At 47.0% G+C, this 13,564-nt stretch overlaps 1 protein-coding gene across 1 annotated transcript in view; it reads left to right on the top strand.

The window, feature by feature from the left end:
- Positions 1 to 675: 675 nt before the first annotated feature.
- The window catches only part of LOC143958202 (mothers against decapentaplegic homolog 6-like), a 63,395-nt gene continuing 50,506 nt past the window's right edge, over positions 676 to 13,564 (top strand). Inside the window, 1 exon segment of the mRNA XM_077467674.1 lies at positions 676 to 2,385. Coding sequence (XP_077323800.1) covers positions 1,986 to 2,385 — 400 coding nt within the window. The 5' untranslated portion in view covers positions 676 to 1,985.

Here is a 13,564-nt window from a genome sequence, read left to right as displayed (position 1 = left end):
GTTCATCATGGAAGGATGAGGTTCATGGAAGGATGAGGTTCATCATGGAAGGATGAGGTTCATCATGGAAGGATGAGGTTCATGGAAGGATGAGGTTCATCATGGAAGGATGAGGTTCATGGAAGGATGAGGTTCATCATGGAAGGATGAGGTTCATGGAAGGATGAGGTTCATCATGGAAGGATGAGGTTCATGGAAGGATGAGGTTGATGGAAGGATGAGGTTCATCATGGAAGGATGAGGTTCATGGAAGGATGAGGTTCATCATGGAAGGATGAGGTTCATGGAAGGATGAGGTTGATGGAAGGATGAGGTTCATCATGGAAGGATGAGGTTCATGGAAGGATGAGGTTCATGGAAGGATGAGGTTCATCATGGAAGGATGAGGTTCATGGAAGGATGAGGTTCATGGAAGGATGCGGTTCATGGAAGGCTGGGGTTCATTGAGAGATGAGGTTCATGGAGAGATTGCTCCAATCGTACTTTTTTGGGATAGTAAATGGACAATACAATGGAGGAGATGTCCCTGGCTGCCCTCCCCCTCAGCCAGGCACAGGGTAGGACCATCACCCCCCTCCCATCCCCCCGTGCGGCTCCTTTAAGAGTTCAGAAACTTGAGATTTGTTTGCGCAACAGTCAGAGCTGCGGAGCCGCCAAAGTGTCTAGACTGTCACGTGAGCCGGGGCGGCCAATGGGAGGCCGAGCTGGGCCCGAGTGTGAGCGAGACAAGAGCGTGAGCACAAAGAGCGGAGAACGCCGAGCAGTGTGACCGGGACCGGAGAGGACCGTGTGCAAAGGCCCCGACCGCCGCTGTGTCATGTGAGTGCGGAGCCGCCGCATCCTCCTCCTCCATCCGTGCGCCTGGCTGTGGTCCCCGGGATGCCGGCCATCGGGGGGGACCGACATGTGACACCTCCGGGGGGTGACCACCGGGGACCCGACGAGCTGCTGTGCGCCTGGCACCGAGGAGACCATCACCTGCGGGGGGAGCTGCATCCAAACCATCACCTGGAATAGGAGCTGCTGTGCGCCTGGCACCAAGGATTTCCTGGCATCCGAACCATCACCTGGAGGAAGATCTGCTCTGTGCCTGGCACCGAGGACTGTGAACCTGGCATCCGAACCATCACCTGCAGGAGGAATTGCTGTGCACCTGGAATCCAGTCCACTACCTAGAGGAAGATCTGCTGTGTGCCTGGCACCAAGTACCTGGAGGAGCTGCCCTGTGCCTGCCACCTGGAATAAGATCTGCTCTGCACCTGGCATCCAGTCCACTACCTAGAGGAAGATTTGATGTGTGCCTGGCTGAGGAAATAGAACTAGTCCATCACCTAGAATAGGATTTGCTGTGCGCCTAGTACCCAGAGGAACTGCTGCATACCTGGCACTGCTGCATACCTGGCACTGCATCCATTTACCTGTTGTGTACCTGGCTGAAGACCTAAATATGTGTGCCTGGCACCAAGTCCATCACCTAACATAGGATCTGTTGTGTGCCTGGCACCTAGTGCTACCTGCAGAAGGTTTTTCTGTGTGCCTGACACCGAGTCCACCTGGAATAGGATCTGCTGTGTACCTGGCTGAGGACCTAGAACTGCGTGCTTGGAACCGTCACCTGGAGGAGGATCTGCCGTGTGCCTGGCACTGACTCTGTCACCTGGAGGAGGATCTGCCGTGTGCCTGGCTGAGGACATTGAGCTGTGTGCCTGGCATGCAGGGGATAAGCTAGAAGCGGGCACAGGGGAGGATCACTCAGAACTGTATGCCCCTGGCACAGGAGGGTATTATGATGTAGCGCTGTGCCCCTGGCACAGTGGAAGCCCCCCTGCCCCTGGGATCGCAGTGAGCCTGGCACCTAGAACCCCCACCGTGGCCCCACGGCTCCTCCCAGGCCACGCCGCCCCCACGCAGCCGCATGTCGACACCCCCAGCTCGCCCCGGGCACTGAGGCTACGGTGACCCGGGCGCATCCCCGGGGGCGCCGCATGTTCAAGTCCAGACGCACCGGGCTGGTTCGGCGCCTGTGGCGGAGCCGGGCGGGCGGGGATGGGGGAGTGTCTTGCTGCGGTCTGTCGGAGCCGCCCCCCGCCGGGTCCCCCGAACTGCGGTCTGCTGCGTCGGGCATGCTGAAACGTTTGAAGGAGCAAGCTCTGTGCGCCCTGCTGGAGGCGGTGGAGTCCAGGGGGGCGGCGCCGGGGGGCTGCGTGCTGGTGACCCGCGGTGGTGGGCCCCCTCCTCACCTGCTGCTCTGTAGACTCTTCCGCTGGCCGGAGCTGCAGCATCCTGGGCAACTGAAAGCCCTGAGCGGGTGTCAAGGAGCCGGAGGAGCCGACAGCAACAGCATGTGCTGCAACCCGTACCACTACAGCCGGTTGTGCGGCCCAGGTGAGTGCAGGGGATGGGCGTCACTGGGGCTCGGGCACTGTACAAAAATAGGTCACAGGCACAATGGTTCTTGGCTCTGGTGTCAAACTGGCGGCCCTCCAGACGTTGTGAAACTACAAGTCCCATGAGGCATTGCGAGGCTGACAGTTACAAGCATGACTCCCAAATGGAGAGGTGTGATGGGACTTGTAGTTCTGCAACAGCTGGAGGGACGCCACACACCCATGTTTAATGCTAGCGATGATAGCAGGAAGTAACAGATAAATGTAAACATTTGTTGATTCCCTCTAGTGTTCTCTAGAAATGTTACATTGTATCTCCTATTACAAAGACACACATTTGCTGTGCTCCTCAGCGCCATCTAGTGGCCATAATGCAGTATTTTACTACTACCCAAGAGAACCTAGCATAAAGAATAGTCTCCCCCACAAAGTCGCTCTTCAGAGTTTGCAGCCTCAGTGGATTTTTCCATAGAATAATTTGCGGAAAACGCAAATATCCTCCCAATTATTATTTTTTTTTTTGTGGCAATATATATATATATATATATATATATATATATATATATATATATATATATATATATATATATATATATATATATATATATATATATATATATAATATATACCCTTCCTTCTTTTTTTTTTTTTTTTTTTTATTACAAATTATTAGGAATAATATTTACTAGCTTTATAACATAAATAATTAACGTAAGTTCAGCAAAACTATAAAAATACTTTCTTTTTATTTATTTTTTCGCAATTTGCGGATGCCCTCCGCAAATTTCGGTGGGTCGACTGTGCAGTAGTTTTTGCACAGAACGAATGTACAGGAAAGGGTTTTCTGGATGAATGGCTATGCAGATTTTTTTTTTTTTTTTTTTTTTTCTATTCACACCTGAGCGCAGCACCAGCTGCTGCAACACTTTTTATTTATTTTTAGCTTTTTTTTATTTAATTTATTTATTTTTAAGCAGTATCACTCATTTGAATGGGCCTCCCTCCGCTACAGAGAAGCTCATGTACCGAATCTTAGCACAGAGCCGGGAGTGTTTGGTGGTAGGATTTTATTTATTTTTTTTGCCACGCTTTTTATGTCGCTTGACAATTGCGTCAAAATCGCACTGCATTTGGGGTGCCATTAAGAAATGTGTTTTTTACCGTGATTCTGGAAAGTAGAATTCCACTATAGGGGACAGTTTGCACCACATGCAGTCCAGTGCATTTTTTTTTTTTCTGCATTAAAAACGCATGGAAAATAGGTTCTATTGTTTTCAATGGCATAGTTCACATCAGCGCTTGCAGTTCCAGGAGAAAAAAAATAGAACATGCTGCATTGGACTGTACTAGAACGCTGTAAAACGCATCAAAAATGCACATGTGTGGGTTTTTATTTATTTATTTATTTTTTATTAAGCTTAAAGCAGGAGTCCGCCGGGACTCCGCGTTTTTTTTTTTTTTTTTTTTTTTTTTTAAAGCCAGCAGCTACAAATACGGCAGCTGCTGACTTTTAAAATAGTGACACTTACCCGCCCAGCGTGCCCGCGATGTCGGCACCCGAAGCTGATCTGTAGATCGTCTCTCGGGTGCTGCCGCCGCCATCTTGGGTATGGGAATCAGGAAATGGAGCCTTTCAGCTTAATTTCCCGGTTCCCTACTGCGCATGCGCGAATCGCGCTGCGCAATAAGGACGGTCCCCGCTGCCTCTGGGATCTGTGTGTTTCCCAGCAGGCAGCGGGGCACTTGCGGAAAGGGGCGGGCACTTGCGGAAAGGAGCCTAATCTACACCCCTTTCCGCAGAGAGCTAGCCTGGAAGTGGGTGCAGATACCTGTACTGTACAGGTATCTGCACCCCCCTCCCCCCTGAAAGGTGCCAATTGTGGTGCCGGAGGGGGGGAGGGTTTCCGATGAGCGGAAGGTCCACTTTAGGGTGGACCTCCGCTTTAAGAAAAAAGGGGGGAATGCACTGAAATGCACAAAAAACGCTTTAAAAACAAACATGCAGAAAAGTATCTGGAGTGCGTTTTTTGTATTTTTTCACAGCACAAAAAATGCGCTCCAGCTTTGTTGCATGTGTGTTTTTGAAGCGTTCTGGTGCATTTTTGATGTGTTTCCAGATGCATTCCCCCCCCCCCCCCCCCCCCTTTTTATTTATTTATTTATTTTTTCCCTACTGCACTTGACCTGGGGTCAAGTGCTTTGATGTTTTACTGAGTTTCAGGTACAGTCCAGTGCAGGAAAAAAATGCAGCATTTCCCTGTGTGTTTGTGTTTTTTTTTTTTTTTTTTTTTTCTGGAACGGGATTGCACTGGTGTGAACTATGCCATTGGAAACCATATAACCTACTTCCCATGCGTTTTTTGATGCAGAAACAAGAATGCATGTGGTGTGAACTATCGGACGAATGATTGTCCCCTCCCCTCCCCCCCCCCCCCCTTTTTATTTTTTTACGTGTTAGTCTCATCAAATGAAGAAAACTAATAAAGTTTCGAAAATTCTCCTACGACAGAATACAACTTCAGAAGTGATGTCACGTATTCTTTCGCTCCTGAGCATGCGTGGTCTTGCGCTTCCAAATTATTATTATTATTATATTTATAATTCAATTTTTAATTATTTTGGACGAATACTGTACAGATTAAAATGAAAATCATACGATTTGGAATCGTATGAGAAACATGTTTTTGTTTTTTGTCCCTGCGGATTATTTTCGCATGAACTGTCGTAATCGGCTCTCGATCGGATTATCACAGGATCGTTTTGAAAGAGGTGTTTTTCATTGGATTTACTAGGCTTAAACTTAACTAGTCTTCAAATTGTCCCCCCCCCCCCCCCCACCCCAACACCTAGGCCAGTGATGGAGAACCTTGGCACCCCCAAATGTTTTGGAACTACATTTCCCATGATGCTCACACACACTGCAGTGTAGTTGAGCATCATGGGAAATGTAGTTCCAAATCATCTGGGTGCCAAGTTCTCCATCACTGGTATAGGTCTTTCCTGATACAGGTTCTGATGCAGCTGGATGACACGGGAGCCCGGATCACATGACCTGAAAATAGGTAAGTGTATAGCTCAGTGATGGTGAACCTTGGCACCCCAGATGATTTGGAACTACATTTCCCATGTTACCCCACTCTGCAGAGTGCATCATCATGGGAAATGTAGTTCCAAACACCTATGATGACTAACCTGTATAAGAAAGATCTATAGCAGTGATGGCAAGCCTTGGCACTCCAGATGTTTTGGAACTACATTTCTCATGATGCTCAACTACACCTGCAGAGTGCATGAGCATCATGGGAAATGTAGTTCCAAAACATCTGGGGTGCCAAGGTTCGCCATCAACTGATCTATACACTTACCTATTTTCAGCCCACTCTGGTCATGTGATCCGGGCTCCCCTGTGTCATCCAGCTGCAGGGGAGAGGAGGGAGCACCAACAGCAGATGGGCATAGGAGCCTATGAGTGACCTCACCATGCCAGGCTTTACCAGCCATTGCTGAGTACTCCCTCCTCTCCCCCTGTAGGCATCGTTGACTGACACGTGGGGGGGGGGTCATGTGACCAGATTGGAGCGGGCTGAAATAGGTAAGTGTATACATCTTATACAGCAGTGATGGTGAACCTTGGCACCCCAGATGTTTTGGAACTACATTTCCCATGATGCTACACTACTCTGCAGCGTGCATGAGCATCATGGAAAATGTAGTTCCAAAACATCTGGAGGTGCCGAGGTTCTCCATCACTGTTTTATACAGGTTTCCACTTTAACCTCTTCCTGCAAAATCGCCCTTGCGGCTTCACTTCCGGTTCCCTACTGCGCATGCGCAAGTCGTTCAGCGCAATCAGAAATGCTCCCTGCTGTCTCTGGGACCTGTGTTTGTCCCAGCAGACAGTGGGAGGGGAAGAGGCATAGAGCTCGTATAGCCCGAAAGGTGCCCAAATGTGACACTGGAGGGGGGGGGGGGGGTTCCGAAAAGCAAAGGTTCAAATTTTTGTGTGAGCCTCCGCTTTAAGGTCATCACAGAGGAATTACTGGGGGGGGGGGTGTAACGAAATCTCCAAATACGGAAAGGTTTCTTCACAGTAAGATCTGGAAAATGTGGAATGGACTCCCTCCAGAGGTGGTTCTGGCCAGTTCAGTTGATTGCTGTTCCTTTAAAGCATGGTATGACACCGTGCTTGTCCTGTTGTCATTTGGCCTGCTGTAACGCCTAAACAAAAAACCCTGGCTGATCCTGCCAGTCCCTCTCCTCTCCTCTGTAAACTGACCACAGTGTATCACGGCTGCTGAGCCCAGACACCGTGGTCAGTTTACGTGCCATCGTCATCTGCAGCCTGCTATCTGCTCCTGTGTCCTCCTCTCACCTCCTTCTCTGTCCAGTGTGGCCTACCGCCCCCCCCCCCCCCCCCCCAAGTGAAATGTACTGGCAGGATGACAAAATTTACAAACGGCAACAATTTTCTTTTTTTTTTTTTCTTTTTTTTTTTACTGGCAAAAATCATGAAAATTACTGGCAAAAAAAGTACATAAAAATTACCGTTTTCAGTGCTAAACAGTGCAAATATCAGTATTTAAATTATAAACGTATAGCTAGTGCTATTACCAAAGTGTTTTAATTTTTAAAAAAGTCTAAAAACATTTCTCCATTTGATATGAAGGTCAGGTTTCTATAATCCCCAGCCAGCACTGCGTTCTCCCTTATCAGAGTCTGCAGGATTCCCCTTACAGTGAAAGGGAACACTTTTATGTAAAAGGGGGGAACGCTGCAGATCATGATCTAAATGGGACTCTGATGTAAGGGGAGGCTCTGGTGACCAGAGACTACCTTTTTATATCAGAGTCCACTGCATTCCCTTTTGTATCAGAGTTCCCACTTACATCAGGGTCTGCAGCATTGCCCTTGCACTGTAAGGGGCAAATCCTGCAGACTCTGATGTAAAGGGAAATGCCAGGAACTCTGAAGTGGGAGGTACTCCTTTTTATTTTATTATTTCTTTTTTACGGTGCCCATAACGGACATTCTTTCATTTTTTATTTATTTTTATTTTTTTTGGTTAATGCTTTGCTGGGGGTTGGTGTGGGATTGTATGATACTTTTTTTTTTTTTTCAACCTGACTAAATATGTAACTATGAGAAATAAGAGCATATCTTGTGGATGTCAGCTGCCTCAAATTCTTCTCTCTTCGTGTCATCCCAGACAGACTCCACGATGGGTGAGATCAGGGCCTCTGTGGGGCAAAACCATCACTTCCAGGACTCCTTGTTCTTTACAGTGAAGATTGTTCTTAATGACATTGGCTGTATGTTTGGGGTGGTGGTTCTGCTGCAGAATAAATTTGTGGCCAATCACACGCCTCCTTTATGATATGGCATGATGAAGTATCTGCCTGTATTTCTCAGCATTGAGGACACCATTTATTCTGATCAACTATCCAACTCCATTTGCAGAAATGCAGCTGCAAACTTGCAAGGAACCTCCACCATGCTTCACAGTTGGCTGCAGACACTCATTATTGTACCGCTCTTCAGCCCTTCAACCAACAAACTGCCTCCTGCTACAGCCAAATCTTATCATATTTTGACTCCTCAGTCCGGAGCACCTGCTGCCATTGTTCTGCACCCAGTTCCTATGTTTTCCTGCATAGTTGAGTCGCTTAGCCTTGTTTCCATGTCCTATTAGGAAAAACAGAGAAACTGAGGTGCAGAAAAATGGCGGCAGGTGCTTTGGACTGATGAGTAAAAATGTGAACTATTGGCTGTAGCAGGAGGCAGTTTGTTGGTGAAGGGCTGGAGGCGCTACAATAATGAGTGTCTGCAGCCAACTGTGAAGCATGGCGGAGGTTCATGGCAAGTTTGAGGCTACATTTGGGCAAATGGAGATTTGGTCAGGATCAATGGTGTCCTTGATGCTGAGAACTATAGGTAGATACTTCTCCATCATGCCATATACCATCAGGAGGCGTGTGATTGTCCCCAAATGTATTCTGCACAACACCTCAAACATACAAATGTCATAAGTATTATCTTTCAGTGTAAAGAAGAATGAGTCCTGGGAGTGATGGTTTGGCCCCCACAGAGCCCTGATCTCGCCACCATGGAGTCTGTCTGGGATGACGTGAAGAGACAGAAGGATTTGGATGCAGCCGACATCCACAGAAGATCTGTGCTTGGTTCTCAAAGATGTTTGGAACAACCTACCTGCTGAGTTCCTTCAAAAACTTGTGTGCAAGTCTACCTAGAAGAATTGATGCCGGTTTGAAGGCAAAGGGTTGATATTTGGGTTTCTATTTTGTTCATTTACTTTCTTCAGCATTCTTCAGTACTAATGTCCCGGAGCAGTTGTAAGATATCTAAAACAGTCAGATTTGCAGCTGGCCCAATCTGCCGATGTATGTGCAGCAAAAGAATAAAAGTCCACCTGAAAGGATACAATTTCCTTATATACAGGCATAAGCTGGGGAGAATTTTTAATTCCGTTTCTATTTTTTGAATTGGAAGTGGCACAGATCAATGGTCGGCTCTATCCTCAGCAGTTGTTTAGCGCAGAGTGTGAACAGCTGCTCTAATTGAAGTTATTAAAGTGGGAGTCCGCCGGGACTCTGCGTTTTTTTTTTTTTTTTAATTTTTTTTTTTAAAGCCAGCAGCTACAAATACTGCAGCTGCTGACTTTTAAAATAGTGACACTTACCTGTCCAGCGCGCCCGCCATGTCGGCACCCGAAGCCTATCTGTAGATCGTCTCTCGGGTGCTGCCGCCGCCATCTTGGGTATGGGAATCGGGAAATGGAGCCTTTCGGCTTCATTTCCCGGTTCCCTACTGCGCATGCGCGAGCCGCGCTGCGCAATAAGGACGGTCCCCGCTGCCTCTGGGAATCTGTGTGTTTTCCCAGCAGGCAGCGGGGCACTTGCGGAAAGGGGCGGGCACTTGCGGAAAGGGGCGTAATATACGCCCCTTTCCGCAGAGAGCTATCCCGGAAGTGGGTGCAGATACCTGTACTGTACAGGTATCTGCACCCCCCTCCCCCCTGAAAGGTGCCAATTGTGGCGCCGGAGGGGGGGAGGGTTCCGATGAGCGGAAGGTCCACTTTAGGGTGGACCTCCGCTTTAACCGATTTATCCTCCCATGAATGTGCTTGCGCATATCACCCAAGCGTTCACAAAGTGGAGAAGAGCAACCGTAACAGACCCAACATCAGCTTTGAAAATAAATCGAGTCTACTCTAACTCCATTGCCTTCTTCCCTGAGGAAGATTGGCTGTTGGTGTCCTCTTCTAACCATATAAACGTATACCAAATATTCCCTGCTGGTAGACCGAGTTGGCTAGCCATTGTTGTGGAAAATTCTGGCTATTACGTTGTTGGGTGGTGTCAGTAGAACTTTCTTGGCCAATGTGGCCCTTTATGACTACAACCTCTTCTCTGGTCATCTGATAATCCAGACATTTGTTGGCCTTACAAGTTGTTTATGTACCAATCATTGGCAGAGAAGATCTGAACTCGGGTATCTTCAGACTAGGATTCAAACCTAGGTGTGTGAGCCTGCTGGAGGGCTGTCACCCATACAGGCCAATCATCTGTGGCTGGGACGTACAAGGTCTGTACAGGTGACCGCTTCCCGGTTGGGTTGGGATTCTGGTCCAAACACTCCCAAGCTCATTGCTGGTCTTGGAAAAGGCTCATCTTGTCGTCGTAAATCACGTTCAACTGGACGTCTTCTGTAATGTTGATGACCTCCTTTATTTTTTTTTTTTATTTTTTTTTTTTTATTTTTTTGTCCAAGACACTTCGTCTGTTCTGAGTGTTGGAATAATACCCTAGCATTTAAATTCATGCAGATTGCACCAAGACCGTGATCAAATGTTGTTGTCCAAGCCCCTGTACACACGGTCGGAGATCTTGCCAACCAAATCCGTCGGATTTAGTCCGACGGATTGTGTCCGAAACTGTTGCATACACACAGTCGGGCCAAGTTGGTGAAAAATCCGATCTTTCAGAACGTGATGACGTAATTTCGTTACGCTGGGACTACATTCAGGCTAGTAGCCAATAGCTTTGATGTAGGAATTTGATCTGAGCATGCGTGGCACTTGGTCCGATGAAAATGCTCTACACATGATCGGATTAGGTCCGTCCGGCCCAGTTGGTCGGGAAATATTTCCAACATGTTGGAAAATTGGGTCGGACGGAGATTCGGACGGAATCAGTCCGATGCATACCACACACAGTCGGATTATCTGACGACACGGTCCGATAAGACTCATTCCGACAGATTCTCCGACCGTGTGTACAAGGGCCAAGAACTGGGTGGGTGGGGACAGCTTCCTGGTGGGTTCAGATCCTGGTCCAAACACCCCCAAGCTGATTACATTTGTGCAGGCAAGACCTTAAAGAGGAAGTAAACCCTGATGGGTTTACTTCCTCTTTCATTCCCTGCAAAGGCAAAGCATAATGGACTACTGTGCATCGCATAGTAGCCCATTATGTGTCACTTACCTGACACAGGAGCCAGCGAAGTCACCGCTGTCCCCTGTAGCCCGGCGCATCCATTTTCTTGGTGGGGTTTCGCAGCTCCGCCACTGTCATTTGGCGAAGCCGCGATGACGTCACTCCCGCGCATGCGCACGGGAGCTGAGACGCGCAGCATCTTTGTTATCGAGGATGCCACGCTCAGTGCGCCTGCGCGCCGCTGTTTACGGCGCATGCGCATGGTGTAGGGTTATGTATACGTTGTGTTTATGTGTGGTATATTATTTTTTTATTAATACTTATTATTTTATTTTTTTTATTTAAAATTAAAAAAAATGTACTGAGGGGAAAAAAAAATGCATTTGGAAAACTGTTGCTCAAATACAGTGTGACATAAAAAATTGCAAAACCTACCATTTTATTCTCTAGGGCCTCTGCTTTTAAAGAGGAAGTAAACTTCCATCTTTGGCTTGTACCTACAGGTACAGTGCCTTGCGAAAGTATTCGGCCCCCTTGAACTTTTCAACCTTTTGCCATATTTCAGGCTTCAAACATAAAGAGATAAAATGTAAATTTTTTTTTTTGTGAAGAATCACCAACAAGTGGGACACAATTGTGAAGTGGAACAAAATCTATTGGATATTTTAAACTTTTTTAGCAAATAAAAAAACTGAAAAGTGGGGTGTGCAAAATTATTCGGCCCCTTTACTTTCAGTGCAGCAAACTCACTCCAGAAGTTCAGCGAGGATCTCTGAATGATCCAATGTTGTCCTAAATGACTGATGGTGATAAATAGAATCCACCTGTGTGTAATCAAGTCTCTGTATAAATGCACCTGCTCTGTGATAGTCTCAGGGTTCTGTTGAAAGCGCAGAGAGCATCATGAAGACCAAGGAACACACCAGGCAGGTCCGTAATACTGTTGTGGAGAAGTTTAAAGCTGGATTTGGATACAAAAAAATTTCCCAAGCTTTAAACATCCCAAGGAGCACTGTGCAAGCGATCATTTTGAAATGGAAGGAGTATCAGACCACTGCAAATCTACCAAGACCTGGCCGTCCCTCTAAACTTTCAGCTCAGACAAGGAGAAGACTGATCAGAGATGCAGCCAAGAGGCCCATGATCACTCTGGATGAACTGCAGAGAACTACAGCTGAGGTGGGAGAGTCTGTCCATAGGACAACAATCAGTCGTACACTGCACAAATCTGCCCTTTATGGAAGAGTGGCAAGAAGAAAGCCATTTCTCAAAGATATCCATAAAAAGTCTTGTCTAAAGTTTGCCACCTGGGAGACACACCAAACATGTGGAAGAAGGTGCTCTGGTCAGATGAAACCAAAATCCAACTTTTTGCCCACAATGCAAAACGATATGTTTGGCGTAAAAGCAACACAGCTCATCACCCTCAACACACCATCCCCACTGTCAAACATGGTGGTGGCAGCATCATGGTTTGGGCCTGCTTTTCTTCAGCAGGGACAGGGAAGATGGTTAAAATTGAGGGGAAGATGGATGCAGCCAAATACAGGACCATTCTGGATGAAAACCTGTTGGAGTCTGCAAAAGACCTGAAACTGGGACGGAGATTTATCTTCCAACAAGACAATGATCCCAAACATAGAGCAAAATCTACAAAGGAATGGTTCACAAATAAACGTATCCAGGTGTTAGAATGGCCAAGTCAAAGTCCAGACCTGAATCCAATCGAGAATCTGTGGAAAGAGCTGAAAACTGCTGTTCACAAACGCTCTCCATCCAACCTCACTGAGCTCCAGCTGTTTTGCAAGGAAGAATGGGCAAGAATTTCAGTCTCTCGATGTGCAAAACTGATAGAGACATACCCCAAGCGACTTGCAGCTGTAATCGCAGCAAAAGGTGGCTCTACAAAGTATTAACGCAAGGGGGCCGAATAATTTTGCACGCCCCACTTTTCATTTTTTTTATTAGTTAAAAGTTTCAAAAATCCAATAGATTTCGTTCCACTTCACAATTGTGTCCCACTTGTTGGTGATTCTTCACAAAAAATAAAAATGTTATATCTTTATGTTTGAAGCCTGAAATGTGGCAAAAGGTTGAAAAGTTCAAGGGGGCCAAATACTTTCGCAAGGCACTGTAACCCTATAATAAGGCTTTCCTAATAGGTAGTGTAAATATCCCCTAAACGTGCGCCATTTAGGAGATATATTTCTGTAACATGCAGCCAGTGACATCACCGGCGCATGCGCTCTGAAGGAACGGCCACCTGTGCCGTTCCTTCAGAGCCCTGTGCTGTGACCGGCGGCTCCTGCGCACATGCTTCGGTCAGTCAGAGCCTGGAGTCCATGAACCTTGGAAGCAAGACGGACGACGATGAAAGCAGCCTCCAGCGATTGCAAACCTTTTCAGATAAGTTTCACGTAATGTGCTAGTATGCGATGCTACTACCACATTATGCCTTTACGTTTCGGGTCAGGAAAAAAAAAAACCTTCCAGCGATGGAATGTAGTGTTTGGGGGTTCTAACTAATTTTTAGCAAAAAATTACTGATTGTTACATGTAAAAAAAAAAAAAAAAAAAAAAAAAAAGGGAAAAGGCCCTGGAGGTGAAGTGTGTGTGAATTCCTGCTTGACAAAGGCAGATGCCAGCCTGGCCCCCACCTTCCCTTTTTCCTTGGAAGTAAGTGGCTGTAGGATATCGGAGAAGCCCTGCTCTGGCAATTATCAC

This window comes from Lithobates pipiens, unplaced genomic scaffold, assembly GCF_037356315.1.
Source record: "Lithobates pipiens isolate NorthernLeopardFrog02 unplaced genomic scaffold, aLitPip1_a1.2 Scaffold_6, whole genome shotgun sequence".
Lineage (NCBI taxonomy): Eukaryota > Metazoa > Chordata > Amphibia > Anura > Ranidae > Lithobates > Lithobates pipiens.
The sequence above is the reverse complement of the archived record's forward strand: the minus strand, read 5'-3'. Positions and strand labels throughout refer to the sequence as shown.